The sequence below is a fragment of the Terrapene carolina genome, unplaced genomic scaffold (assembly GCF_002925995.2).
Source record: "Terrapene carolina triunguis isolate 2854851 unplaced genomic scaffold, T_m_triunguis-2.0 Scaffold714, whole genome shotgun sequence".
Classification (NCBI taxonomy): domain Eukaryota; kingdom Metazoa; phylum Chordata; order Testudines; family Emydidae; genus Terrapene; species Terrapene triunguis.
This window is the reverse complement of record NW_020665065.1, coordinates 11,128,596-11,155,563: the sequence shown is the minus strand read 5'-3', so window position 1 is coordinate 11,155,563 and position 26,968 is coordinate 11,128,596. Positions and strand designations below refer to the sequence as shown.

At 50.3% G+C, this 26,968-nt stretch overlaps 1 protein-coding gene across 5 annotated transcripts in view; it reads left to right on the top strand.

Moving 5' to 3' along the window:
* Nucleotides 1-26,968, top strand: part of CASZ1 (castor zinc finger 1) — a 267,529-nt gene that overhangs the window by 194,347 nt on the left and 46,214 nt on the right. For 4 of the 5 annotated variants that reach the window (XM_024210599.1, XM_024210600.1, XM_024210602.1 and 1 more), the window contains exons 4-6: nt 3,286-3,831; nt 14,656-15,499; nt 22,766-22,834. In XM_024210599.1, the coding sequence (XP_024066367.1) occupies nt 3,286-3,831; nt 14,656-15,499; nt 22,766-22,834 (1,459 nt within the window). The remainder of the gene's footprint in view (nt 1-3,285; nt 3,832-14,655; nt 15,500-22,765; nt 22,835-26,968) is intronic. The other variant, XM_024210601.1, reaches the window with a different exon arrangement.

The following is a 26,968-nucleotide window of genomic DNA, read 5'->3' as shown; positions in this document are numbered from 1 at the left end:
ATAGTTGGTGGAGCAGACATGGGGGCAACATGATGGGGATTAAGGGGAGACGTGATCTGCGAGAGGACCCCACAGATACAGGTGGAGGAGAGAGAGAGCCGTTGGATGGCGCAGAGCCACAGGGGATGATGAGGTGGGCAGAGGCAGGGGGTGAAGTGGGACGGAGGCACAAGGGGTGAGATGGAGAGAGGCACAGCCAGGAAGGGAAGACGAGTTGCAGGCTCCCTCGAGCTGCGACATACGCAGCAAGTGCAGCCTCACGAACGTCTGTTCTCCTCTTCCTTTGAATAAATATTTATAGATTCATTTGTCGTCTGGTGCGCGCACTTGGTTGCTCACCTCCAGGCCAGAATAATGGGACCTGCCCTGACTATAGGAAGGAGGGGGAGAGGCAGACTGGGGAGAATCTCCTTCATCCTAAACCCTGGAGTTAGGGGCTGCTGATATTCTGCTGTCCCGTTGCCTCCAGCTGTAAACTTGTCTGGTCTCACTAGCGGAGCGGGGTTGGGCCTCATGAGAACTTAGATGGGGAACTACCAAGCATGCCAGAGAGAGTGGTGCTGGTGAGTCATAGATGACCGAGTGCCCTGCCCCGTGCCAGGGCACCGCATGCTGCTGGAGATGCTGTCCTAACCACCTGCAGTCAATGAAGCTCCCCTGGCCCTTTTCCCGAGCATATGGGCGTAACCTCGGTGTCCTGGCCTGATTCCAGTTGGAGTGATTAGCAGTTCCTGCTGCCTCTTTAGATTCCCTCTGCAGTTCCAATAGTACATGGGATCCTTCTTCACTTCCTGTCTTAAACGTGGATGGTGGATGCCTGGGTGGCTGGGTAGAAGTGCACAGGTGTATGTGGTTTTGCATCCTGTCAGTTTCGGCCTATGTTCATTTGGGGATGCCCCATGTTTGTGTGTGTGTGTGTGTGTGTGTGTGTGTGTGTGTGTGTGTGGAGGGTGAGCGTATAAGGAGTAAGTGTGAACAGGGTGTGTAAGTGTATGGGTCTGGGGAGATGTATATGCCTCTGTGTGTGTATGCAGATGTGTGTGCGTGAGAGATGTGGATATATTTATGAATGCATGTGTCTGCATTGGGGGAATGATACGTGTTTTGCTTGGGTGCGTGGGTGGACTGGGTGCAGAAGGGGATGCACCGTTATAAGGGCACAGTGTGCATTTGTGCCTCCCTGTGTGTGTGAGGGTGGGGGAGGCTGACATGTTTGTCGCAGGGTGGGGGTGTATTTTTCTTACACTCCTTGACAGGAGATTGTGTCTGAAGCTGTCAGGAGTTTACGCTAAGCAGCCGCTCTCTGGCTCTCGGACAGAGTCTAAAGTTTCAGTCTGTTTGTATTGGGCTGTCATGTTATGGGATTAGGGGCTGTCACAATGGCTTCTGGGTGCATCGTAGGGGGTCTGATTAAGCGCTTCTGTGCAGCAGGCTCTTCGGGGCTGGCCATCAGAGTTATTGGGGGAGCCTCAGCAAGAGGCACTTTTGCATGGAAAGCGCCAGTCCTCTGCGATGAGGAGGAGATGGCCCCTCTGCCCTGCCCCTCCGATGGACATGAAGTCAAAGGGCACGTTTTCCAGGGAGGGCCTGGAAATGCACTCGCATCTATTGGCCTGCATGAAACCCCAGGCTTATGTGGGCACCTAGCCATTTTGTGGGTGCCTTTCCCAGAGTCCCACATGGCTTAGGAGAGAAGTGTGAGTTCCAGTGAGAGGGTTGCCTGTGCTTTCTGGCCTCAGGACCCCAAGGGAGACGTCAGGTGAGTCTTTGTGTGGCCCAAGGACAAGGGGCAAGGATGGAGAGTGTTCCGGCTGGCCTTTGCAGTGCTGGTTGCTACCAGAGAAGGGGAGGAGCAGAGAGAATAAGCAGGATGAGAGAGTGAGTGTGGCTAGAGGGACAATAGGGGAAGATACAGGCCCACAGTAGAGAGGGCTCAGAGAGTGAGAGTGCGAATCGTGTGCAACAGGCACAGCTAGAGAACAAGGGAGCGGCAAGAGCATCAGAGCACAACGAGGGTGAAGAGGGATCAAGGGGATGGCAAGAGCACCCCAAGCGTGCAGAGTGGCCACGACAAGGTGTGGCGAGATAGCAGCTGGGGTGCAGAAAGTGAGGGCGTGGGTGACACTGTCTGGTTTTGAGGACAGGTGTGTGACTGCAGGGGCAGAGCAAAGGCTGCACGCTCCTTTCCTGCCTTTGGAGCTTTAACCCTTTCTTAGCCTGGACACTCTTAAAGGCCATCGGAAAAACAACAACAACCGCGCAGCCCTAATGTTCTCTTTGTGCAGTTTGCTGCTTTTAATTGGATTAAATCTTGTTAATAGTTAATAATTATACAAGTAACTTTGTGGTAGGGACTGATCAGTTCAAAACATTCCCTCACCTTGAAGTTAAGGTCCTTCCTTCCTGTCTCTCCGTTTCCACCTTGACTAGCTGTCACATATGAGTAAACTACATTAAAATGACAAACCCCAACGAAGATTGTGCAGAGAAGCATATGTGTGTGTGTGAGGCGGAGAAGGGGTGTTACTGACTGATACTAAACCCCAGGACTATTCCCCCTCCTTTCCCCTCCCATCTGATTTTCCTGCCTCAGGATACAAGTAAATTGCACTGAGGCCAATGGGGGAGTTGCTTGCATTCCCTGGGGCTAGAATTTGGAGCCCTATCTTTCCTACAGAAACCTCTGATGTAACTCCATTGGCTTCAGTGCAATTGTGACAGTGCCATCTTGGCCGATGCACCGGGCATTGAACTGGGGACCTCCAGAGCTAGAATCCTGAATAGCTACAGCTTAAGAGAAAGAATCAAGGCTCCCTAGGTAGGGCTGCGTCCAACTTGTATCCTCTGTGGCTCAGGCACACAGGGGGTCTGTAACACACACTCACCAGTGGGTTACACAATTATACCAGAGGTGAATTTTGCCTGGGACATTCAGGGACCCATTCAGCCAGATTCAGTCCTGGTGTAAGTGGCTGCACACTGAAGTCGGTGGCATTTCACGCACTTACATCAGGGCTGAATGCAGCCTGATGTGTTTTAAAGGAGGCCTCTCTCTGTGGTGTTGCTGAAAGACTGTGGGTGAACTCCACGTTACGTTCCCTGAGACCCAGGTCCTTCACAAGGCATTGGGACTTCATGGCAGTTCCTTCTTTCAGAGGGTAAACACTGGCTGGCTGTGTTTTAAGGCAGCTGGGTGGTGTCAGATGTTTGTAGATGGACTTTGAGTTTCTGAATGGCAGAGCTGTCCCTCTAATGTTGTGTATTTCTCCCTCTGTCTCTTTCCAGCTGAAAGAAGTATATGCACTGACGCAACCTCAGGAAAATCCAAGATGGCTGCCAAGCGCAAAGGCGGCCTGAAGCTAAATGCAATCTGTGCCAAGCTCAGCCGCCAGGTGGTCTTCGATCATGGGGGATCGGAACAGGTGCGGTTGGACAAGGGTCCCCAGAGGGAAAGCGGCAACAAGGAACCGCCCCAGCCTGAGACCAAGGAGCTGGGGGCCAAGTTTTCTGATGGACTTAACCGTGTTCAGAAGATAGAGGAGAACAAGCGGAGGGAGGTGATTGAGAAGTGGGTGAACGGGGAGTACAATGACGAGACCCTGCTGGGCCGAGCAGAGGGCAAGGAATGTAAGGCCACCGAGAGCGTGGAGGTGCCCCCCGAAGGGGTTTACATGGTACAGCCCAAGGGCTGCAGCGATGAAGAAGATAATGGGGACGATGCAGACGGCATCCCGGACGACAGGGATTCGGATGGGCCTGCCTCCAAGGATGAAAGTTACCGACCTTCCAGCGGCCAGACGGGCTCCAAGTTGGCTGGAGGAGCTGCCTCAGGTAAGTCATTGCCCCATCTTCCACCCCGCACAATGGAGTCCCGAGACCAGCATTTTAGGCAGGGCAGTGTGAGTCACCTCATTTGCCCTACATCCATTGGGTAAGCTTGACTACCAGAGCAAAGGAGTGAGCGGCACTTTCAGAGCCCCTAAGTTCTCTACTGCAGCGGGCAGGCTGCTCTGTGATTTACAGCTGGGAGCTGCCCTTGAAGTCCCACTGCCCTGGAACTCCTTCTGGGGATTCCTTCATCTGGGTAGATCCCAAATCCCACCCCTGGATTCCTTCAACAAATGGATCCCAGATCCCACCCCTGGATTCCTTTATCTGGGTGGATCCCAGATTTCTTTATCTGGGTGGCTCCCACCCCACAGACCCCTTTATCTGGTTGAATCCATCCCCCGCCCCACAGATCCCTGTATATAATTTAGATGAAGATAAAGGCATTTGGCACTACGTTTCATGTTCAGGTTTCCCGGTGGAGGGCAGGACCCAAGCTGCTCTCCTAGCCGAACCTCCAGTAGACTGCCAGTGTATTTATACACACACTTGCCTGCGCGCTCCCCAGTATATGGCAGGCAGGTTTGTGTAAGGAATATGGATGGTTAGACCACAGGCTTGGATGAACAGAAAGGCTGGGGTGTGTGTGTGTGTGTGTGTGTGTGTGTGTGTGTGTGTGTGTGTGTGTGTGGTTATGTGACTGCTGCCTTCACGATATTTGTGTCTGTTGCAAGTAAGTTCGTGTGCACATACATGTTTGTTGCATGTGTTCACATTTATGTATATGTGGTGTGTCTGTGTTTGTGTATGAATGCTGCAGGTTTTGTGTGTGTGCATGTAGGTTGCATGTGTCCATGCAAGTGCTTGGCTGCTGTGTGTGTTTGTTTATGCCCATGTGTGCAGATTGAAGGCAGCAGCTCTGGGTGTAACTTGCAAGCTATTGTTATTTCTTCTTATTATCTAAGGTGAGCCTTGAAAAGAGTCCAGGTGAATGAAGGAGCTGTGGTGTGGGCAGATTAGCTGGGAGATTAGAACCAAGTGTAAGGCTGTGTCTACACTGCCACTTTCAGCGCTAAAACTTTAGTTGTTCAGGGATGTGAAAAAATACACCCCTGAGCGACAAAAGTTTTAGCGCTGAAAAGCGCCAGTGTAGACAGCGCTTTATCGCCGGGAGCTGGATAAAACTACCACCGCTCATTCGGGGTGGGGTTTTTTTATCGCGAAGAGAGCTCTCCACCGGCGATAAAGCGTGTCTATACTGCCCACGTCACAGCGCTGCTGCGGTCGCGCTGTAACATGGGCAGTGTAGACATCCCCTCAGAGAGGACTCCCTGCCCTCTCCTCCAGAGCAGCAACCCTGCCACTGGCCCAGTGACAAACACCTCCGACTTGGACACCACAATCCTCCACCGCTTTGTTTAGTTCTGTGAAGAAATCAGATTTCTCCTGCCAGAGCAAACTCCTTAAAAATGTCTTTCTTTCTTCTTTCTTCGATTGACTGATTTGTTACTGTCAACATCCCCTCTATTGATATTAAACCCAGCCACATAACAGACACACTGCACATCCAGGTTCTTTCCTCACTTCCAAGGTTATCCTAGCCAGACAGGCTGAGGGGAGTCCGGGGTTTACCCCCGGAGTGGTGATGCCATCTTACTCCAGTCCTTTGTAAGGTGCTGTGTGAAAAGCTCTGTCCTGCTCTTTATACCCTGTTAGGGTGACCAGATAGCAAGTGTGAAAAATTGGGACGGGGGTGGGGTGTAATAAGCACCTGTATAAGTCAAAGCCTCGAATATCGGGACTGTCCCTATAAAATTGGGACATCTGGTCACCCTGTACTCTGTGGTAACACTTGCTGCAGTCAGGGACCCATACTCATGACTCAGAGAATCGATGAATTTCCAAGCCCTCAGGCTCTCCTGTCTGCCCCTTACTCCCCAGCACACCCCCTTCCAAGGGTGTTTCCCCCTCGTGGTTACATGCAGTTTTAGAATTTTAGTTTACTCCTGACGCAGAGAAATTCAGGGTCAGATCTGGCTCAGGCTGAATTTATCAAGAGGCACTGGTGGCCTGTATGTGTGTGCTGGGGGGAAGCCCAGGATGAATTATTTCATTCCTGGAGTGGCCAGTGTCTCCAGATCAACATGCAGGGCCATTTAAGTACCAAGTGTGGATGGAAGCTCAAGGCTGACTGAATTCCCCAGTGTAGAGTGGGCCCCTCCTGCTGAGATCTAGATCTGTCACACACTTGAGCTGAATCTCTTGATAGAAAGATCACACCTCCCCCGTCTGAGCACTTTGCAAATCCATCAAACTTTCCCTCTTTTGTGTGTGCGTGTGTTTTCCTCCTCCTGCTAATAATGCAGCCGAAGCTCATCTCCGTCTGTCCGTTCCCCTTCTGGAGAGGCACATTCTCTAGTCTTTGCGAGTTCAGTGGCAGCGCACATAATTATGCATATAAGATATAAACAGAGCTGTTTAATTATCCTTCGCCACATCAGTGACAGAGTAATTAACAAACATTGCAAGATCAATGAGGAAAAGTGTGACCTTCAGTTTCCTTTGATAGGAAAGCCCTTGTCGTTCCCAGACACAAGGTGATTGCGCCTGGACTCGGTTCGTAGTTTAGTTTAATTCCCCTTCTTTGCCCCTCCCCCCCACCGTTTGCAGCTCGGATTTGCAAAAAAGCCAAATGGGGTGGGGGAAAGGGAGAAAATAGAAGTATGTGGCCAACCTGTGGGAACTAAAGAGGAGCCAGCGGTAAGAGAAGAGAGGGTTGCCAGCAATGTGCCTTTTTGGGTCCAGAGCATCAAAGGATCACATGCGAATGCATGCAGTTCTTGTGAGCAAGCAGGCCATGAGTGTGCAAGGTAATAGCACATACAGTGCCCGAATGGCAAGCACAGCCATAGGGGTTGGACACACAAACAGAGGCACATGCAGGTTTCATGCACGTGTTTTGAGAGTCCTGTTGGAAATGTGCCCCTGACTTCTCCCTGTAAGCCATGGGCTGAGGATTTCTTTCGTTGGGAAGGATTGAGTTCTCCTCGTTTTCTCTCTTCATTTAAACCAATCCAAATTCTGGGCTTGGCCACACTGATATTCAGACCTGGTGTAACAGGGTGCAACTCCCATTGAATTAGATGGGACCGCAGTTGCTGACACGAGGGAGGAATTTGGCCCTGTGACTTGAAAAAGAGGCTGTGTGGCTTAAGAGCAGGGGAATGGGAGGCAGGATTGTAGCTCCAGGGTTCTGGCTTGTCAGGGCACTCACTACCCTGATCACTACCTAGAGACCTTTCAGCAGGGCTCCTTCCTCCCTCATTCACTAAACTCTCCTGGGATCTGATCCTGCATCTTTGCCAATTTGCACCTTGACACCTTCTCCAGGGGATTTCTTTCTGCTGCCCAGAATGAAAAACCCGATCAGAAGGGATTGAGTGGAGTGTGCAGAGAGCTTGCTGAGGATTGGCCTGAGCGTCAGCATTCAGGGCCGGCTTTTCAAGCCCCCAGACTCAGAAGCAAGATGGGACTCAGCCCAGGAGACACAATGAAAGGTGGAATCCCCTGTGGAGGGACAGTCTTGTTCTCTGCCTGGTTCCCTCCTCAGACACAGGGGGTTGACAAGAGCTGGTCTGAATGCGAGTCAGCTCCCAGCCTCACCTTGTGTGTTTTCCCATCTCTGACAGACAGGGAACATGTGCCAAATCTGAAAAGTGGGTGTTTGTCTGGAGACGAGTGACAGAATCTGTCACCAACACACAAACATGCTCATTCCTTCGTTCTCACACATCCACAACCCTTGCACCCGGACTGATGCACACTTCCCTACACATACTTTTATACACACCCACTCAGATCTCCCACACGGCCGTGCACACACCGGTCTTTCAATCTGTCCCACAGTAGGATGGTAGGGATAGTCACCCGGAGCCTTTTCCTCACTGAGCTTTCAAAGTTTCTTTCATTTATCTCTTTATTTATTTGTTTGCTTTATTTATTAAGCCTGCTCCATCCATCAGAAGGTGAACCTCTCCTCTTCTTCCCCCATACCCTCCCATAAAGGGGTTTCCTCCCCACTTATAATTTCCTGGAGAACCTCCCGCACTAAGAAACATTTCAGGGGCATGCACCAGCACCCAGTTTCTCACTTCTTTACCCTGTATCCCCAAAATTGGCGTGGTTTCCCCTCCTGGCCAAGACAACGGACGAAGCCCCATCTGGGATGCCCCATCCCCCGGTGTCCAGACCTTGCGCTCCATTTGGGCTGTTTTGCTTTTCCTTCCATATATAGTGTGCTGCTGCGGGCTATTTTTAGCCCCCTTTTTTTTTTTTTTTTTGCTCGCTCCGGATCCTTCGTGATACGATAGCTGCTCTGAGACACACAGATCTCTGCTCTTTGGCAATGCCCACAAATGGAGAGCAGCGGCAGGGGGAGAGGGAGCCCTTTGTTATCGTGCAGAAGGGGAGAGAAAAATGTGCTGCAGGAAGAAGGGGACGGTGAGGGAGAGAGGCAGACCCAGGGACCGTGCTGCCCAGGACACAGGGGGTTCAGCAACTATTGGGGAGGAGCACAGTCTCAGTGCAATATCCTCTCTGCAAGGGTTCACCCCCCCCCCCCCCCCGCCCCACCGTCAGGAATGGGGGACCAGGTGGCTCTGTGAATTGGGATCAGGATAATGCAGCTGTTGGCCTCTAGGTCTGTAGTTCAACAAAATAGTTCCCAGCTTGTGGCTCTTTCGTGGTTTGTGTGAAATGAAGTGGGTGGGTCTCCCAGTGGGGCAGGTGTCCATGCTGTAGCCGCCACAGCTGGCTCTCACATGCCTCCGTCTCGGGAACGGCAGCACAGAAGCCAAGGGCTGGCTGGGCTTTGGGGACTGTCTCTGGTGGGTGCACCTGCAGGTCAGGGTCGAGGCACGCCGGCTGGGCAGAGTGCAGAAGAAACCTGCCCTGCTTTGCCTAAGATTCATAGATTCATAGATTCATAGATTCTAGGACTGGAAGGGACCTCGAGAGGTCATCGAGTCCAGTCCCCTGCCCGCATGGCAGGACCAAATACTGTCTAGACCATCCCCGATAGACATTTATCTAACCTACTCTTAAATATCTCCAGAGATGGAGATTCCACAACCTCCCTAGGCAATTTATTCCAGTGTTTAACCACCCTGACAGTTAGGAACTTTTTCCTAATGTCCAACCTAGACCTCCCTTGCTGCAGTTTAAGCCCATTGCTTCTTGTTCTATCCTCAGAGGCTAAGGTGAACAAGTTTTCTCCCTCCTCCTTATGACACCCTTTTAGATACCTGAAAACTGCTATCATGTCCCCTCTCAGTCTTCTCTTTTCCAAACTAAACAAACCCAATTCTTTCAGCCTTCCTTCATAGGTCATGTTCTCAAGACCTTTAATCATTCTTGTTGCTCTTCTCTGGACCCTTTCCAATTTCTCCACATCTTTCTTGAAATGCGGTGCCCAGAACTGGACACAATACTCCAGCTGAGGCCTAACCAGAGCAGAGTAGAGCGGAAGAATGACTTCTCGTGTCTTGCTCACAACACACCTGTTAATACATCCCAGAATCACGTTTGCTTTTTTTGCAACAGCATCACACTGTTGACTCATATTTAGCTTGTGGTCCACTATAACCCCTAGATCCCTTTCTGCCGTACTCCTTCCTAGACAGTCTCTTCCCATTCTGTATGTGTGAAACTGATTTTTTCTTCCTAAGTGGAGCACTTTGCATTTGTCTTTGTTAAACTTCATCCTGTTTAACTCAGACCATTTCTCCAATTTGTCCAGATCATTTTGAATTATGACCCTGTCCTCCAAAGCAGTTGCAATCCCTCCCAGTTTGGTATCATCCGCAAACTTAATAATCGTACTTTCTATACCAATATCTAAGTCGTTAATGAAGATATTGAACAGAGCCGGTCCCAAAAACAGACCCCTGCGGAACCCCACTCGTTATGCCTTTCCAGCAGGATTGGGAACCATTAATAACAACTCTCTGAGTACGGTTATCCAGCCAGTTATGCACCCACCTTATAGTAGCCCCATCTAAATTGTATTTGCCTAGTTTGTCGATAAGAATATCATGCGAGACCGTATCAAATACCTTACTAAAGTCTAGGTATACCACATCCACAGCTTCTCCCTTATCCACAAGACTCGTTATCCTATCGAAGAAAGCTATCAGATTGGTTTGACATGATTTGTTCTTTACAAATCCATGCTGGCTGTTCCCTATCACCTTACCACCTTCCAAGTGTTTGCAGATGATTTCCTTAATTACTTGCTCCATTATCTTCCCTGGCACAGAAGTTAAACTAACTGGTCTGTAGTTTCCTGGGTTGTTTTTATTTCCCTTTTTATAGATGGGCACTATATTCGCCCTTTTCCAGTCTTCTGGAATCTCTCCCGTCTCCCATGATTTTCCAAAGATAATAGCTAGAGGCTCAGATACCTCCTCTATTAGCTCCTTGAGTATTCTAGGATGCATTTCATCAGGCCCTGGTGACTTGCAGGCATCTAACTTTTCTAAGTGATTTTTAACTTGTTCTTTTTTTATTTTATCTGCTAAACCTACCCCCTTCCCATTAGCATTCACTAGGTTAGGCATTCCTTCAGACTTCTCGGTGAAGACTGAAACAAAGAAGACATTAAGCATCTCTGCCATTTCCAAGTTTCCTGTTACTGTTTCTCCCTCTTCACTAAGCAGTGGGCCTACCCTGTCTTTGGTCTTCCTCTTGGTTCTAATGTATTGATAAAAAGTCTTCTTGTTCCCCTTTATTCCCTTAGCTAGTTTGAGCTCATTTTGTGCCTTTGCCTTTCTAATCTTGCCCTTGCATTCCTGTGTTGTTTGCCTATATTCATCCTTTGTAATCTGTCCTAGTTTCCATTTTTTATATGACTCCTAGATCTGCCTTGTTGGGGATAAAGAGAGGCCATTCGGATGGTTGGTCTCCCAGAACCTTTAATGTGATCATCCAGTACCGATTTGATCGAAGGAGAAGCAAAGTGGAGGCCGTGGCTTGTGGGACTGGGGGTGAACAGCCAGTTCAGGGGGGACTGCTGCAATCCTCCCTGGGACCTGAGCTCAGCCCCAGACTCTGTCCAGGTTTGGAAAAGCCCTGAGAGCCCCCCCCCCTCCCCCCAGTCATTTTGTGTTTTCAATGACCAAAGGTGATTTCCAATCCCAGTGGTGCAGTTTCCAGCAGCTCACAAGGCAGCATCTCCCAGCCTCATGGGGAAATTCTGGGTTTCCCAGGTCTCTTTTAAGGCTTTGGGTGTTTAATTTGTGCAAGGTCTGAGCCAGCCTGGAAGCTGCAAAGTTGACCTGGAATATGGGATCCAAAAGTGGGGTCTCCGCGCTGCTGCTTCCTTTGCTCGTGCTTCAGGCTGGGAATTGGGAAGCCCGGGGCAAGGAGGTGCAGCTGGGGCAGAGGGAAGGGGGGTTGTTTCTCACCTCTTTGATCTCTCCACCAGTTCTGCCCTGAGATGGGGCAAAGGTTTTGTGGATTTTACCTAAACCACAACTTGGTCTCCCACCTGTGGTGACTTCTGTAGGATTCGTGTGCGCTTGTGTGCGCGTGTGTGTGTGTGTGTTTGTGCACGCGCGCGCGATGGACACAGCAATGTTCTGATGAACGCGGGTCATCCCCACCCTCCAGAGCAGGGGTAGGGACCGCCTGGCCCTGCCTTCCAGGGCAGCCATTAAAGCCAGCGATCACTTGCTGATTTAATTTCCTTTCAGATCCCTCCATGCTGCCCTTTCCCCCTTGCAGTTTGACTCGGGGTGGATGGGGTTTCACCAGGCCTGGGAGTCTGGGGAAACATGAGGGAGACCAGGGATCACTTTACAGGTCCAAAGAGAGATGAAAAGCAGAAGAGGGGAGACCGATTTAGTAGGAATAGGAAAATCTTAGACCCAGGGGGGATTTTATGGGATTAATCACTTCCATTGGGGCTATAGGGTTACGCTGGGGTGGGGGTGGAGAAGAGGGAAAGGCAGCAAAAAGGTGAAAAGCATTAAAGCAGCAGGAAATGCTTTAATGCCTCGGCGTGCGTAAGTGAAAGGTGATGCCCTTGGGATCCCAGAGTGGTGAGGGGCCACGGGAGGTTGGGAAAGGGGGAGGTAAAAAGACCCCACCCCTGTGAGAGGAGCCCTAGATTCCTGAGGTTTTTTTTCCCCTTTCTTCCCTTGTGATGTATCATTTTCTGAGCCTAGTTATCAAACACAGGTGCCTAAGTAAGGGGGCCCGGTTCTGCATTCAGGCACCTGTCTAGACTGACACTGAGAAACTCACATGGCTATTTGAGGGCTGGTATGCCACTTAGGGACAGCACAGAGAGGCCTGGACATCCTGCTGAAGGGGAAATTGCACTCCTGGTGTGTGACCGGTTGGTCAGTCTGCTCTTATTCCTGGTGTCTGGGCATAGTACGGGTAGGAGCACATGGTCTTTGGATCCAAGACTCTGGTGCTAAGCAGTGGAAAGGAGCAGTGTGCTCGACTGACTCTCAGTGCCACTGTCCTGAATTCTATATCCTAGCTTAGAAGGCACCTCCTCAGACCTTTGCTGCAAGCATCAGCCTCATGCCCTGTGTCAGTGGGACTTTGGCAATTCCATGGCCATGTGCCGGGTATACAGGCCAGCACTGCAGCAGGGTTTATGCCCCATGTGCCTGGCTGCATTGGGCATCACTGATGTGGGCCCAGCAGAAGTTTTCAGTGCCCATTGCAGGGTCCTGTTTTCTCTGGCTGTCTCTTCCCCCGCACACCCTTGCTGAAACAAACAACTGGGGAGTCAAGAGACCGCTGGACCTAGGAGTCTGCTTCTTGGTCGGGCCGGTGTGTTCAGGAGCATTTGTGCATTTGTGTGTGGCACAGCTGTCTGTCAGATCCCTGGATCCCAGGGATCCATTTTAACCCCTGGGATCTGTCAAGCTCTCGCTCTTCCTCTCCTTCCTCTCTCAGCTCTCTTCCTTTCCGGATGTCTTTCAAGGCCGCGCTAATTCTCTCTGCGCGTCAAAACCATTGTGGCTTCCCCATGCCAGGAGCCCCCTTCGTGCTACTGCCGTACCTGCCCTCGCTGGCTCTCCCCCTCCCTATGAAAGATGGTGCTCGCCCGCAAGAGTTAGAGTGAGTGATTGGGAAAGATGACGAGGGAGGTTTGAAGGACTCCTGCACACAGTAAATCTTCACTCTGCAGGAGAAAGCGAGAGGGAGAGGAGGAGGAGGAGGAGGAACGCTGTGTCAGACTGAAGCCTAAATGAGTCCGAGCTGGCACGTCAGAGCAATCTTTATTTCCTCCTTTACACTGATATTGGGTGACCTCCAGATCCGTGTTCTTCCCCTCCTGGTGACCAGCAAAACTGCCTGAGGGAGTGAGTGGGGGAGGAAGGGAGCTCCAGGGAGCACAGCCCTCCCCACTCTCCTTAGCACCCCCACAGGGGGAACAGTCCTCCCCTCCAGCCCCCACCCAAGCAGAACAGCCCTCCCCACCATGGTCAGCCCACATCCCAGGGAGAAACAACCCTCTTCCACCCAGTTTGCATATCCTTGGGCCAGCACAGCCTGCTTCCCTAGGGCAGGGTGGGGAGTTATGGATGCTCATAGCAGGGATACAGCTGTCTTTCCTGAACTGTAATGCCTTTGGGGGTCAGTAGGGGCTCTCCTCCCGCCCCTCAGAGGGAAATGCTTAAGAGGAACTTTGCTGGAAAGAGACTTTAGAAAAACAATGGCAGGGGTTGGAATGGCCATGGAGCAGTGGTTCTCAACCTACGGCCCAATCAGCACACAGCTGCAGCCCATGTGACATCCTCAGGGCCATACGGATAGTCAGAGCCAGCTCCAGGCACCAGCGTAGCAAGCAGGTGCCTGAGGCGGCCAATGAAGAGGGGGGCGGCACGTTCCGCGGCAGGCGGGGCCGTCACTCCCTCTCGGAGCGAAGGACCTGCCGCCGAATTGCCACCGTAGAATGAAGTGGTGGTAGAGCTGCTGCCGATAGCGGCTTTTTATTTTTATTTATTTATTTATTTATTGCTGCTTGGGGCGGCAAAAACGCTAGAGCCAGCCCTGCAGATAGTATATATAATGTGTGGATGTCACCCACATAACACACAGAGAGCTCCTTATGTGGCCCACAATGGCAAATAGGTTGAGAATCGCTGCCATGGAGATTCACACCCCACTCACACACACAGCCTCGTCCTCTCTCTCTTCCTTCACGGCCTCCCCTTACCCTTCTTGTCTTACCTTCACTTCTCCCCTTGCCCCTCTTCATTTTCTCTCTCACCCCCTCATCTCCAAACCTCTGCTTCTCTCTGCTCATGCCTCCTACACCCTCCTTTTCCCCACTCCACTTTGCCCCTCCCCTCGCCGCCCCTCCAAACACATGCTGCCTTCTCCCCTCACCCTCTGCCCCCTCCCAACCCGTACATACACACACTCCCCCACTGGGATGCAGTTGCACAAACCCTGGCATATTGGCACTGGCCTCACTTTCAGTAAAATTACTTTTTCTTCATATTAGGCCAAGGCAAGAGTGCAGAGACATTTATGAAACTTTGTTTAATGTACTGAAAAGCCATCGGCTAGAACATTTAGGAAATTGATTTTCCTGGCATTGATGAACTCTTTTTATTTTACCCCAGTATTAATTACTTTTTTTTTAAACAAATTAATTTAAGAGTCGTAAAACCTAACAAGTGAGCCAAACGTCAGTAGATCATATTCCCCTCTTCCCCCCCTTCCCACTGCCGACGCTGGTACGGGAGAAGAGGAAAATCCACCCCTTGCCTGACTCTTTGTCCCTCCATCTCTCTGCAGGGGAAGCTTCGTCCCTGCGCGATTACGCCGCCACCACCATGAACGAGTTCCTGGGCATGTTTGGCTACAACGACCAGAACATGCGGGATGAGCTGACCCGCAAGATCAGCTTCGACAAGCTGAACGCTGCTACCTCAGAGGCCTCCTCTGCCACTGCCTCCCTCCCTGGTGAGGATGCCATGAGCAAGCGAGCCCGCTTCTCCAAGTACGAGGAGTATATCCGCAAGCTCAAGGCCGGCGAGCAGCTCTCCTGGCCCATCCACCCGGCCAAGTCTGAGGAGCTGAGCTCCAAGCTGGGCAAGGAGGCTTCATCAGTGCTGATGCAGCCCATCCGAGCACTGCCGGGGCCTGATGCCACCCTGCTAACAGAGACCAAAGCCACCATACTGCCCTTGCCCTCTCCGAGCAGCTCCCAGATGCAAGGCCTGATGTCGCGGGCCTCCAAGTACGACTTCTTCATCCAGAAGCTGAAGACGGGTGAGAGCATCAGGCCGCAGAACGGCAACACCTACAAGAAGACCTCCAAGTATGACCTGGAGAACGTGAAGTACTTGCATCTCTTTAAGCCCGGTGAGGGCAGCCCAGATATGGGAGGGGCCATTGCCTTTAAGACAGGCAAGGTGGGCCGGCCTTCCAAGTACGATGTGAGGAACATCCAGAAGCTCACTCCAGTCAAGGCTCCAACACCCAGCCTGGCCCCCAACCCTCTCGCCAGTACCCCCAGCAGTGCTCCAGTGGCTGGGCCCGAGCAGCCCGTCTCCTTGCCGTTCAACACCCCTGAGTACCTGAAGTCGACCTTCTCCAAGACGGACTCCATCACGACTGGGACCGTCTCTACGGTCAAGTAAGTCTCCTCCTATTTTTCTGTTCTTTGCATTCATCAGGGAAACAAACCCGGTTGCGGGGGGCAGTTTAAAAAGATGTTTGCTCTCCTCTGACACTGTCCTCCCCTTGATTTCTTCAGTAGGAGCTTTTTTATTCGAATTCTGGCTAATGGCTGAAGCTGGGCATGGGCACCTTCTTGGTTCTCACAGTCCCAATTCCTATCCTGAGACTAAGCTATTGGGCCTGCATTGGACCTGGGAATACAGTAGAGAAAAGTGCTGGGGTGATCAGTTCACCAGTTCCCATAGGGCAGTGGTTTTCAAACCAGGGTACGTGAGCTCTCGTCAGGCGGATAATATCCCTTACAGACCTTTTCTTTCTGTTTTCATCAGTATATTATGACCCAATCTCAGATGGGGGTATATGGTAGATTACACTATTTGGAAAGGGGTATGCAACCTAAAAAGTTTGAAAACCATTGCCATTGGGCAAAGCCAGCATCAGCAGCTGAAGCCAGGAGCTGAGTTCTGGAGCCCGGCACCTTAAAGCAAAGATGTAGGAAGCCATGAAAGCTTAGCAGAGCATGGTAGTGAGAGTTACTAGGCTATGGAACAGTCTCCCAAGGGAAATGGTGGAAATCCTGTTGTTTGGGACATTTAAATCTAGGAACTCAGGTCTGGTCTATACTACCCGCCTGAATCGGCGGGTAGAAATCGACCTCTCGGGGATCGATTTATCGCGTCCCGTCGGGACGCGACAATCGATCCCCGAATCGGCGCTCTAACTCCACCAGGGGAGGTGGTAGTAAGCGCCGCCGACAAAAAGCTGCAGAAGTCGATTTTGCCGCCGTCCTCACAACGGGGTAAGTCGGCTGTGATACGTCGAATTCAGCTACGCTATTCACGTAGCTGAATTTGCGTATCTTAAATCGACTCCCCCCTGTAGTGTAGATGTAGCCTCAGCCTGCAATGTCTGGGATATGGATTGGTTGTCTGATTGGCCTTCCTCATCTTTAATGTCTCTGATTCTAAGCAAACAAAACTTCAGTTATGGGGGTGTGAGGAACAATCCCCACCATTGATGAGGTTCTAGCCTTCTTGAGCCCATCAGCTCCGATAGCCATGCACAGATCCTACCGTCCCCTCGTGACGTGTCTGTGGAAACAAGATGCAGAAAGAAGAGCTGCTGTCGACATTCACAGGTCAAAATCATGGCTACTTTCTTTCTCTCTGTCTTCCAAATCTCCTAAACAACCAGCCCTGCCTGGATTAGGGCCCAATTCTGTTCCCATTGAAGTCAGCGATTTGATGATTAGATTAGATGTTCCTGTGCTGTATGACACATGAGGCAACCCAGTGTTTCCGCCTCCATCTGTCTAATGCCACGTTTCTTGCTCCATTGTAATCTGTTTCCAAGATAGCCACATCTTTCTCAATGGTTTTATTATAGGTCATCTGTAGTCCTCCTCTTCTCCATCTTCCACCAAGTGGTATCCAGTCACAGGCTTGTCTAAGAACAGCGTTTTTTGACATGTGTACAACATATCCAAACCACTTCAGCCTTCTTTCTCAAATCATTGTCTACTGGCCAGTCCTTTACAACACATCAGCATTGGTTACTTTATCCCACCAGCAAACCCCAAGTATTCTCTGCAAGTATGTCTATGGAATGTGTTAAGTTTCTTGTTGTGGGCTTCTAGCATTTGCCAAGTTTTGGAAGAATATAACAATATGGATATCACAGTGACATTGTGTAACCTTATCTTGGTCCTTGTGTGAATCTCTCTATTTTTCCAAACATTTGCCATTCTCAGAAAAGCTCCACTTTCCTGCCCAGTTCTTGCTTTCACCTACTTATGGGATTGGCCATCAGAACTGATTGTGCTTCTGAGATATACGAACTGGTTAACCATGTTGTCGTCTTCACTGTCAATCACATATACACCAGTACTGCCGTCTCTTTCAACCATCATAACGCCTCTTCCAGCGATCCTGAAGTCAGTTGCATAACTCCCATTGACTTCACTTAGATGTATCTTTTCAGTCTGACCCATTTCTTACATAGACAGCCATGATTCAGTAAAACTTCTTCTCAGCTTTGGCAGGGAGATTCACATGCCATGTCTGACAAACCCACTGCCCCAGTTGGCACCAGTAGCCACCCCCTGCCTTGTTGGCAGACTCTGCACAGGGGCCAGGGATTGAATGAGCTATGAAGAAACCCAAAGGCTTTGTCTGCACTAGGATTATTTCTCCTTTTGCTACCACTGGTGCAGCTCCACAGGCGGTAACACTGGGGGAGACACCCATGTAGACAAGGTGCCCATGGCCACCAGCACCTTAACAACCATGTTTTGTAGACCTGTTTTGAGTAGGGTTAGATGCCATGGCACTTAAAACACCAGGGACTGCTTGGAGCCTTGTTTGTGCTAGGTTCCAGACGGTGCCACTGGAATGATAGGAACAGTGGTGGGGAATCCTGGTATAGACACAGCCCTAGAGGTGTCCCCTCAAGGTAAGGGCTGAGGTACATTGGCTGGGCATTGAGGGCGAAGCTAGTACAGCTTCCACTAATCTTCTGTGGATAAACAAGCCTTGGGTTCTCCCATCAATCTGGCAATTTCCCCCAGCATTCAGTTAATGAAAAATGGCTCAACATCCACATTTGCTCCTCCTTCCCCGAGACCTCACACATAAGAACATAAGAATAGCCAAACCAGGTCAGAACAAAGGTTCACTTAGCCCAGTAACCTGTCTTCCAACAGTGGCCAGTGCCAGATGCTTCAGAGGGAATGAACAGAACAGGGCAATTATCAAGTGATTCATCCTCTGTCATCTAGTCCTAGCTTCTGGCAGTCCAAAGTTTAGGGACACCCAGAGCATGGGGGTGCATCCTTGACCATCTTGGCTAATAGCTATTGATGGACCTATCGTCCATGAAATTCTCTCATTCTTTTTTGAACCCAGTTATACTTTTGGCCTTCACAACATCCCCTGGCAATGAGTTCCACAGGTTGACTGAGTGTTGTGTGAAGTACTTCCTTATGTTTGTTTTAAATCTGTTTCCTGTTAATTTCATTGGGTGACGCCTGGTTCTTGTCTTAGGTGAAGGGGGAAATAGCATTTCCTTTTTCACTTTCTCCACACCATTCATGATTGTATAGACCTTTATCATATCCCCCCTTACTCTCTTTTCTAAGATGAACAGTCCCAGTCTTTTTAATCTCTCCTCATATGGAAAAGCTACCCTATGCCCCGCCTCATTTTTATTGCCCTTTTCTGTACTTTTTCCAATTCAATTTTTTTTTTGAGGTAAGCCAACAGTATTCAAGCTGTGGGCGTACCATAGATTTATATAGTGGTATTATACTATTTTTTTCTTAATATCTATCCTTTTCCTAATTGTTAGCTTTTTTGACTGCCACTGCACATTGAGCGAATGTTTTCAGAGAGCTATCTACGATGATGCCACAATCTCTTTCTTGAGTGGTAACAGCTAATTTAGACCCCATCATTTTGTATGTAGCATTGGGATTATGTTTTCCAATGTGCATTACACAACACTGAATTTCATCTGCCATTTTGTTGCCTGGTCACCCAGTTTTGTGAGATCCCTTTGTAATGCTTCACAGTCAGCTTTGGACCTAGCTATCTTGAGTAATTTTGTATCATCTGCAAACTTTGTCACCTCACTGTTCACCTCTTTTTCCAGATCACTTATGAGTGATGAACAGCACTGGTTCCATGTACAGATCCTTGGGGGACCCCATTATTTACCTCTGTCCACTATGAACATTAACCATTTATTCCTACCCTTTGTTTGGTATCTTTTGACCAATTACTGATCCATGAAAGGACCTTCCCTCTTATCCCATGACTGCTTACTTTGCTGAAGAGCCTTTGGTGTGGGACGTTATCAAAAGCTCTCTGAAAGTCCAAGTACATTATATCCACTGGATCACCACCCTTGTCTAATAAATTGGTGAGACATGATTCCCCTTTACAAAAAACGTGTCGACTCTTCCCCAATATGTCGTGTTCATCTATGTGTCTGATGATCCTGTTCTTTACCACACACCAAGATCATGTGGAGAAGGGGGGCACATGATTGTGGCCAGGTGTAGAGTTTAGACAGGCTGTTTCTGCAATGGAAACTCTGCTGCCCTGGTACATGGGGTCAGACTAGATGATCTAATGGTCCCTTCTGACCTTGAATCTCAAAATGTCTGGGTGCAAATAGGGAGGAAGGGACATGGTTTGCTCCACTTCCTTGTTCCTTGGTCTGGATTCTCTTGCCTCTCACTTGGCGCCTTGTTGAGGCTTGAAATATTTTTTGTGTGAGATAGCTATTGTCACCCATTACCACGGCTGCCTGGTTTTGCTCCCACATATTCACCAAAGAGACCTCTGTGGCAGCTGAGGGGAGAGGCCCCTGCTTTCTGGCCCTCCTGCCTTTCCACTGGTTTAAGCATCAATAGCTTTGGGTTGTGGAACTCAGTTGGGACTTTCTGATGTCAGCTCCAGTGTCTATACAGCCTGTTCAGTGCATCGGTCTGTTTTTTGTCAGCCAGGAGTCCTCTTGGGTCATTGATAGCAGGGCCAGCACCTACGTGCCATATGTCGTGGGATGACAGATCCGATTGAGTCCACCCAACTGCCTCGTCCCTGTAGAGAGGAAGGCTGATCTTGTGGTCAGTGTACAGGCCTGGAGCCAGGAGACTTGGGTTGTTTCCCTGAGTATGCCAAAGTTGCGCTACGCAATCTCAAGCAAGTCACCCTCCCCCATGCCTCGGTTTCCCTATGTGTAAGGCCGGGGTAATGATATCTACCTCCTGTGTGGCACAGATTAATACATTACTGTCTGCAAACAGCTTTGGGTTCTTATGGTTAAAGTGTATGGAAAAGGGCAAAGGTTTGTTATCAATTGCAGCTAAATTCACCTGGCCCCCAATCTAGGGAGCCCTCTAACCACCCCAAAATGCCCTGTCTGTTGTGTGGCACGTTGTTTCGTTAGACGGTAGCATTATCCACTCTGCTGGCTGTGCTGTGGAGCCCATGCCTGCCCCCGTGGTGCAAGTCTCCCAGCTGTGCCAGGAGCCTGTTGTAAATGCCTCGTTACAGAGCTCTCACTCGCTCGCTCTCTCCTGGGTTCATCGGTGTCTCTTGCTCCAGACGGCAGGTGGGGGCAGCTGCTGTTATGAACACTGGATTATAAATATGTATATATGCACAGCACCTTATCGTGATCAGTCCCCAGGTCTGCGGCTCCTTGACAGAGGAAGCCAATCAAGAGTCTCAAGGACACCCGAACACCCTTTCGGTATCTCTGCTCCCATGCCCATGCGTGTTGGGCATTCTGGAGCTGCACCCGGGGGCTGCTCACCATCCCTGCTTCGCTTTTGCTTCTCTTCGGGATCCCAGATTTATTTCCATTTCTCTCACCCTCTCGCTCTTTCATTTCTGCGGCGGATTGGGTTCACAGTGGCTCAGTGATCCCTTCTCTAACCACAGGACTTCCTGAGGCTGGGGGAAGTGGGAAATGCTGACGGGGGTGCAGCTGGCAGTGGGGTTTGCACTGAGGCTTCTCCCCAGCTGCTCTCTCTCTCACACACACACGTGCCTGCAGGTGCGTTTGATCCTTTGTAGCTTGGGGGAGGGGGTTCCATGAGGTTGTGATTCCTCCTCCTTCTGGACTCTAGCTAGTGCCCACTAGGTACAGTCCCTGGGGAACCCACTTCCACCAGAGTAGAGGTAGTTCTCTGTCTTCTGGTCTCTACACACATGGCACCTGAACTGGACACAGACCAGTAGTAATATCAGGCTTCTCCCTCGCCCATCAGCTGACCACACCTGTGGGTAACCTAGGCATGGTGGGTACCAGCATTCTGCCTTTCCCTGAGCCAGTCTTGCCACCTAGATGGGATGTTGACACACTCCAAATGTTAGCATGCTCTGACTCTGTGTCCCTCAGATGCTAACGCAGCCCCTATCCCCCACAACCCCAGCAGGGGACTGCGCTGCACTTCCCAGCTCAGGGCCTCCCCCAAACTGGGCTATCCCTGTGTTGGTTTGAAGGATGGCTGCGAAGCATCCAGAGCAGTCTCCCAAGGAGCTGAGAGGGGTGCAGGAGACAGAATAGTAATTGTGCTAGTGAGGATGGTGCTAATTACGTGACCTGGGACCTGGCCTTCCATTCAGAATCCCCTCCAGGACCAAATGCAGTCGCGGGAATCACCCCCTCGCTGTCACACAAGCCAAGGGGGTGAACTCTCTAACCCCTAATGCTGTTAACCTGGGCGAAACTCATGTTCCGACTTCAAATGACCACTGTGCAAGTTATAGGTGTCCTGGTTTAACCAAGGTGCGGAGCTGCCATGCAGCCATCCGGGGCCCAAGGATGCAGGAGGAAGCCCAGTTGCAGTCCACTCTCTCGTCAGCCAATGCTCTAAGAGCAGCAGCCATGTTTTTAGAAGGTTGGGGCCCAGGCCTGTGGGTCTGTTCTGTGACTTTTTCTCTCTGTTGCTGGAGAACGTCCACCAAGATGTGCTTTCTGGCCGCATTTTAAGGAAGATGCCTGTCCGAGCGAATGTGATGCCTGGGTGCAGTTTGAGTTTGATTTTTAATTACAAAGCTGCATCTGCAGCCTGACTGGTGTGACTGAGTTTGGGTGCCTTGTGACAATGAGGGCTGTCGGGGCTACTGGGAGGATGTGTGGAGAATGCAGTGAAAACCATGTTGTGGAGGCCAGGTTATAAATGCACCCTCTCAAATGGTCACAGCGTGGATCTGTTCTGTAGTGCAGAGCGGTGCTCGCAGTGCCCTGATCAGTGCTAGAGTCATGTGCTCTCCAGCGGTTCCGCAGTTGGAGTACGTCTTTAAAGTCTCCCTGCTTTACAAACTTGAACCTTGTAACAGAGCTGGGGCAGTCCGTGTTTTGACTCGGCCACTGGTTCTGTGTAGACAGAGCCAGTGGTGCCTATGTGATGTTTACAAGAGCATAATTTAAGGGTAGGTCTTCTCAGCCCCTTCAGCAAACGAAATCGAGCCCTGGGGAGAGGAGACCTGTAGGAAGGGAGGTAGGTGGGTTACGTTAGCAGGACTCTAGTGCCCCTAGAAAGAGAGGGCACACGGGCATGGGGGGAGGTTACACAGGCATATATCTCTGCTGCTTACTGTTCCCAGAGCCCTCTGCCCTGGCACCCTCAGTGCTGCATGAGAGACAAGGAGCTTGGACTGTGCCCTGACACTGCCTGCTAACCAGCTCTGCCCTGTGTGTTTCTCATTAGGAACGGATTACCCACTGACAAACCAGCTGTCACCGAAGATGTAAATATTTACCAGAAATATATTGCCAGGTAGGCAAATCCCTTGGCTTTCTTGGGGAAGAGGCTGGGGGGAAGGGGGCATGGGATGGAGGGGGGGGGTCTCGTCTGTCTGTCCGGGTGAAATGTATAAACCAGTCATGGACACTGAGTCTTCCATTTCCCTCCGACATCCACACTGACTCTGTTCCCCCCTCTGGACAGTAGTAGCTGGGGGAGGCATGCAGGGAGCTGAGAACAAACCAAGGCTCCACCCCCATGAGAGTTCTCTTCTCCCCACACCCCTTAGCTAACCCCCTAAGAGTTTCGAGAGTGGAGACGTGTTTCGGGGCAGAGGTTTGGGCCTTAACCCAGTGCCTTGTCTCCTGGCTGACGTTCTGCAGGCCCCTTGGTGTGGTCTCCAGCCTGTATCCCCTGCCCCGTTCAGCGACTGGAATCTCAGTGCTGGGGTGGGTCACACCAAGCAGTTCTTCGGGGACCCACCTCAGAGTTCGAATGGGGTCACATGTGAAATGACCTTCTGAAGGGCTCAGCATCAGCCCAAGTAGATGTAATAAAAATCACAGTTCAGACAGCTTGGCAGCTTCTTCACAAGAGAAACCCAGCACTGGACAAGGGTGCAGGATGGAGGAGTATGCCAGAGCTGGAACAGCAAGGGGGGCTGCAGGACAGGAGTGAGGGGCATTGGCAGAGCTATGGGGGAAACCCAGGGCTGGAATAGCAGAGGGAGCTGGTGCAGATCAGGAGTGAATGACATTGACAGAGCTGGAGGGAATGTTTGCACAGCACCTGCCTACGCTATCCTTGGCCCTAGACAGTGCCATCAGCCCCTGACCCAAGCCTGATGACTCCTCCCTCTCTGCTGCCAGGGAGCCAGATGTGAAAGCCGAAGGCCTTGTGTAGCACAAGAATTGACATCCTTCAGGGGAAGCAGCCAAACCAACCTCACCTCAAGAGATAAAAGCAAAAAGGTTGCTCTTGTCAGTGCCAGGGTGTCAAGCCTGCAGGGAGGCTCCCTGAGGTGGGCCATGGGTGTGGTTAAACAGGAATGGGGAGCTCTCCCTTGAGCTGAGGAAGAGGGAGAGCTGTGGTGGAGGACTGCTCCCCCAGCCCTGGGAGAAGAAGGGGAGGTGTGCTCCCCGATCTCCATTACCTTAATCACTGTTGTAGGAGGTGAGAGGGGCAGCAGGGAAGGCGAGATGGGAAGACAGAAAAAGAAAGTCCATTACCAAGTCACAGTCCTCCAGCAGCAATGCCTCTGGCTGAGACTGCTGTTCACCTGGTCTAGGGAGAACTGGGGACCAGGTCAGAGTTTTAGGCCCAGGTTTGCCTAGATGGAGGCAGAGGGGGGCTGATGAGAGCTGAAATTGGCTCCTTCCCTGGGTACCAAACCTCCATCCTCAGTCGCTGCCAGCAGCTGTGCAGCGTTGGGACAGTAAGAAGCTGGAGACAGAGCTCCTCTCAGCTACACTCCGTGGAGAACAGTGTGGTTGCGCTGCATAGCAGAGAAGAGAATTCATCCCTTTATCCCCGGTTTCTCTCACAAGCAAAGGACCCCTTTAAACACCTCCCCTCCTCGTCCCCTTTTTCCCCAGGCTCAGACAGTTCACCCAGGGAAGCCTATAAGACAGCTTTGGGACACCACTTCCTGCACAAAAAGCTTCGCAAGCTGCCCGTTGGCAGCCCGGCCACTTCCCTTTAATTTACATGTGGTTTTAAAAACTGTTTAAAGCTTTAAAATAAGCGGGGGGGAGGGGGGCGAACGACAGTGTGTCTTTGCTGCACAATTAGCTTAATGAGTTTGCCAAAGCCATTGCCAGAAGCTGCCCAGGGATAATCCATTGTCTCACACAACAAAAGAAAACCACATACTTAGCTAGTTTGGGCTGGGTTGGTCTTTTTCCATCCTGTATATTTATAATTTTTTTTCTGTGATATTTTATTTTATTTTATTTTATTTTATTTATTAGTGCCTGAGCAGATGGTACTTCTGGCAGCTCTTGCTTAAATATTTATTTCTGTGGGTATCCCCCTGCCTTGTAATTGAGGTGGGGTTTTTTCCTCCTCCTGTCACATCATCGTTACAGGGTAATGAGTCTGTAAACACTCGCTAAGCACGCTGACGACTTTATTTATTATTTTTATTATTATTTATCTATCTTGGTGTTTCTTGCTAACTCCTGCCAGATCTGGGACTGGCTCCCGCTGGCAAAACAAGGGAATGAAACAAAATGTGGGGAAAGAACGTGTGTGTGCATATGTATCTGTGTGTGCAAAGCGCATCTGTTTGCAGGTAGGTGTGCGTGGAATTGTGACTGTGAGTGCACATGTGTGCATATGTGTGTTTGCACGTAAGTGTGCATGGAATTGTATGCGTGTGTGCATGTGGATATGAGTGTTGTAAATGTGTGTGTGCTCTTGTAAATTACGGGGGTTGAGTGGGCATAAGTTACCAGGTGTGTACATGTGAGCATGAGTGTGTGTGTAAGTTAGTGTGTGGTGTGTAAGCTTTCCTGTTTTGAAAAACTAAACAGATGCTGTGTGTTAAAAATTAATTGCTTTGAACTGTTGCAAGTGTCAGAAAAAGCAGAGGATGAATATAACCCGTTAGGAGCCTAACCTTTTAATATTGAAACATAGCAACAATTCTGCCTGTCTGTTCACTTTGCCCTCGTTCAGAGTGCTATGCCTTGACCATCCCCAAAAAGAGCCCACTTATCCAATGAGTTTCCCACCCCACATTCTCCCCATCCCCTCCCCCTATTTCAGCCACACAAACACACTTCTGTAGCATAATAAACTCCAGAGTGGAAGGAGGCCAGGAGTTTGAAGTGCCATCCCCAATATTACTACAGCACTTGTCTGGCTCCTTCTCTTAAAGCTGAGCCCATGAGTTCCTCCTGTCGCTGCCTCTAGTAACTCGTGCCATACGTGGGATTCCTTTAGTGCCTGGCCCTTTCCCTAGCTTTAGTTAGCATCCCTGGTTGTTGCTCATATAGCCTCACGGGCAGCTCTGTTCTCTTGTGAAGTGCATGTATCTCAGTGAGGTCACGTCTTCATCTCCTCTCTGCCCCACAGTGCAGATCGGCTTCTCCAGCCCTGCATCTTACTCGTTATCCTTTGTTCTCCCTTCCCCATCTCACCAACAGGGTTGGGACAAAATGTTCCACATGAGCAGGGTATCCCATAACTGTGGTGTTTCCTACACCTTCCTCTGAAGCTACTGGTGCTAGCCACTGTCAGAGACAGGACTCTGGACTGGATGGACCTATGGGCCTGATCCATTGCAGCAGTTCATGTGTAATGACTAGGTGGCCAGGTCTGCAGTCACCTTTCCAGTCCTAGTCTGGCAAGTCCCCTTTAGATAGGGCTGGCCTCGTTTCTTCTCCTTCCTGTTCCACACCTTTGTTTGTGCAGCCCAGCATCATTGTTTGCCTTTTGGTTTGTTTCTCCACTGCTGCTAAGGTTTGTTCCAATTTCTCAATCACCTGTTCTGGCGTGATCCTGATTTCCTGCAGTATTTCTTCTCCGTCCCCTGGGAAAGGCATGTCTGCTTCTGGCATCTGTCCCCATCTCCCTTTGTGAATGCTGAGGCAAAGAAGTCATTTAATTTTTTAGCAGTGTCTCTCTCCTCTGTCAATTAAGTCCCCTTTCCATCTCCTGAAGGCCCTGCTGTCTCCACAATTGACCTCCTCTTCCTTATGTACTTCAGAAATGCCTTATTTATTGCCACTCTGCCCCGGCTCCCTTTCATCCTGCAACTCAGCTTTGCTGCATAGTCTGGCAATCTGAAACTTTTGGTTCTTTAATCCCCCCTCCTATCCTGTCCCCTTATCATTCCTTCCTGCACCCCCTCCTCCATCCCACCTACCCCTTTGTTTTACCCTTCATGCCTTTCTGCCCTTTCTTGCTTCTCTCTCATGCCTTTTCTCATGTGCAGTCCTAGTGTGCAGTCCTAGTCCTGGGTGACATGTGGAACCCTTGAGCAGATGGTAATTTATCTTTGAATGTTTCCTCTCGGAGTCCCCTTCCCTCCGCTGCTTTATCCCTTTCAAGCAATCCAGCTCTTCCACATTCCTCCACAATATGCTCAGTAAAATCCCTTATTGCCAATTACAGATCTTTCTTTCTTTCTTTCTTTCTTTCTTTCTTTCTTTCTTTCTTTCT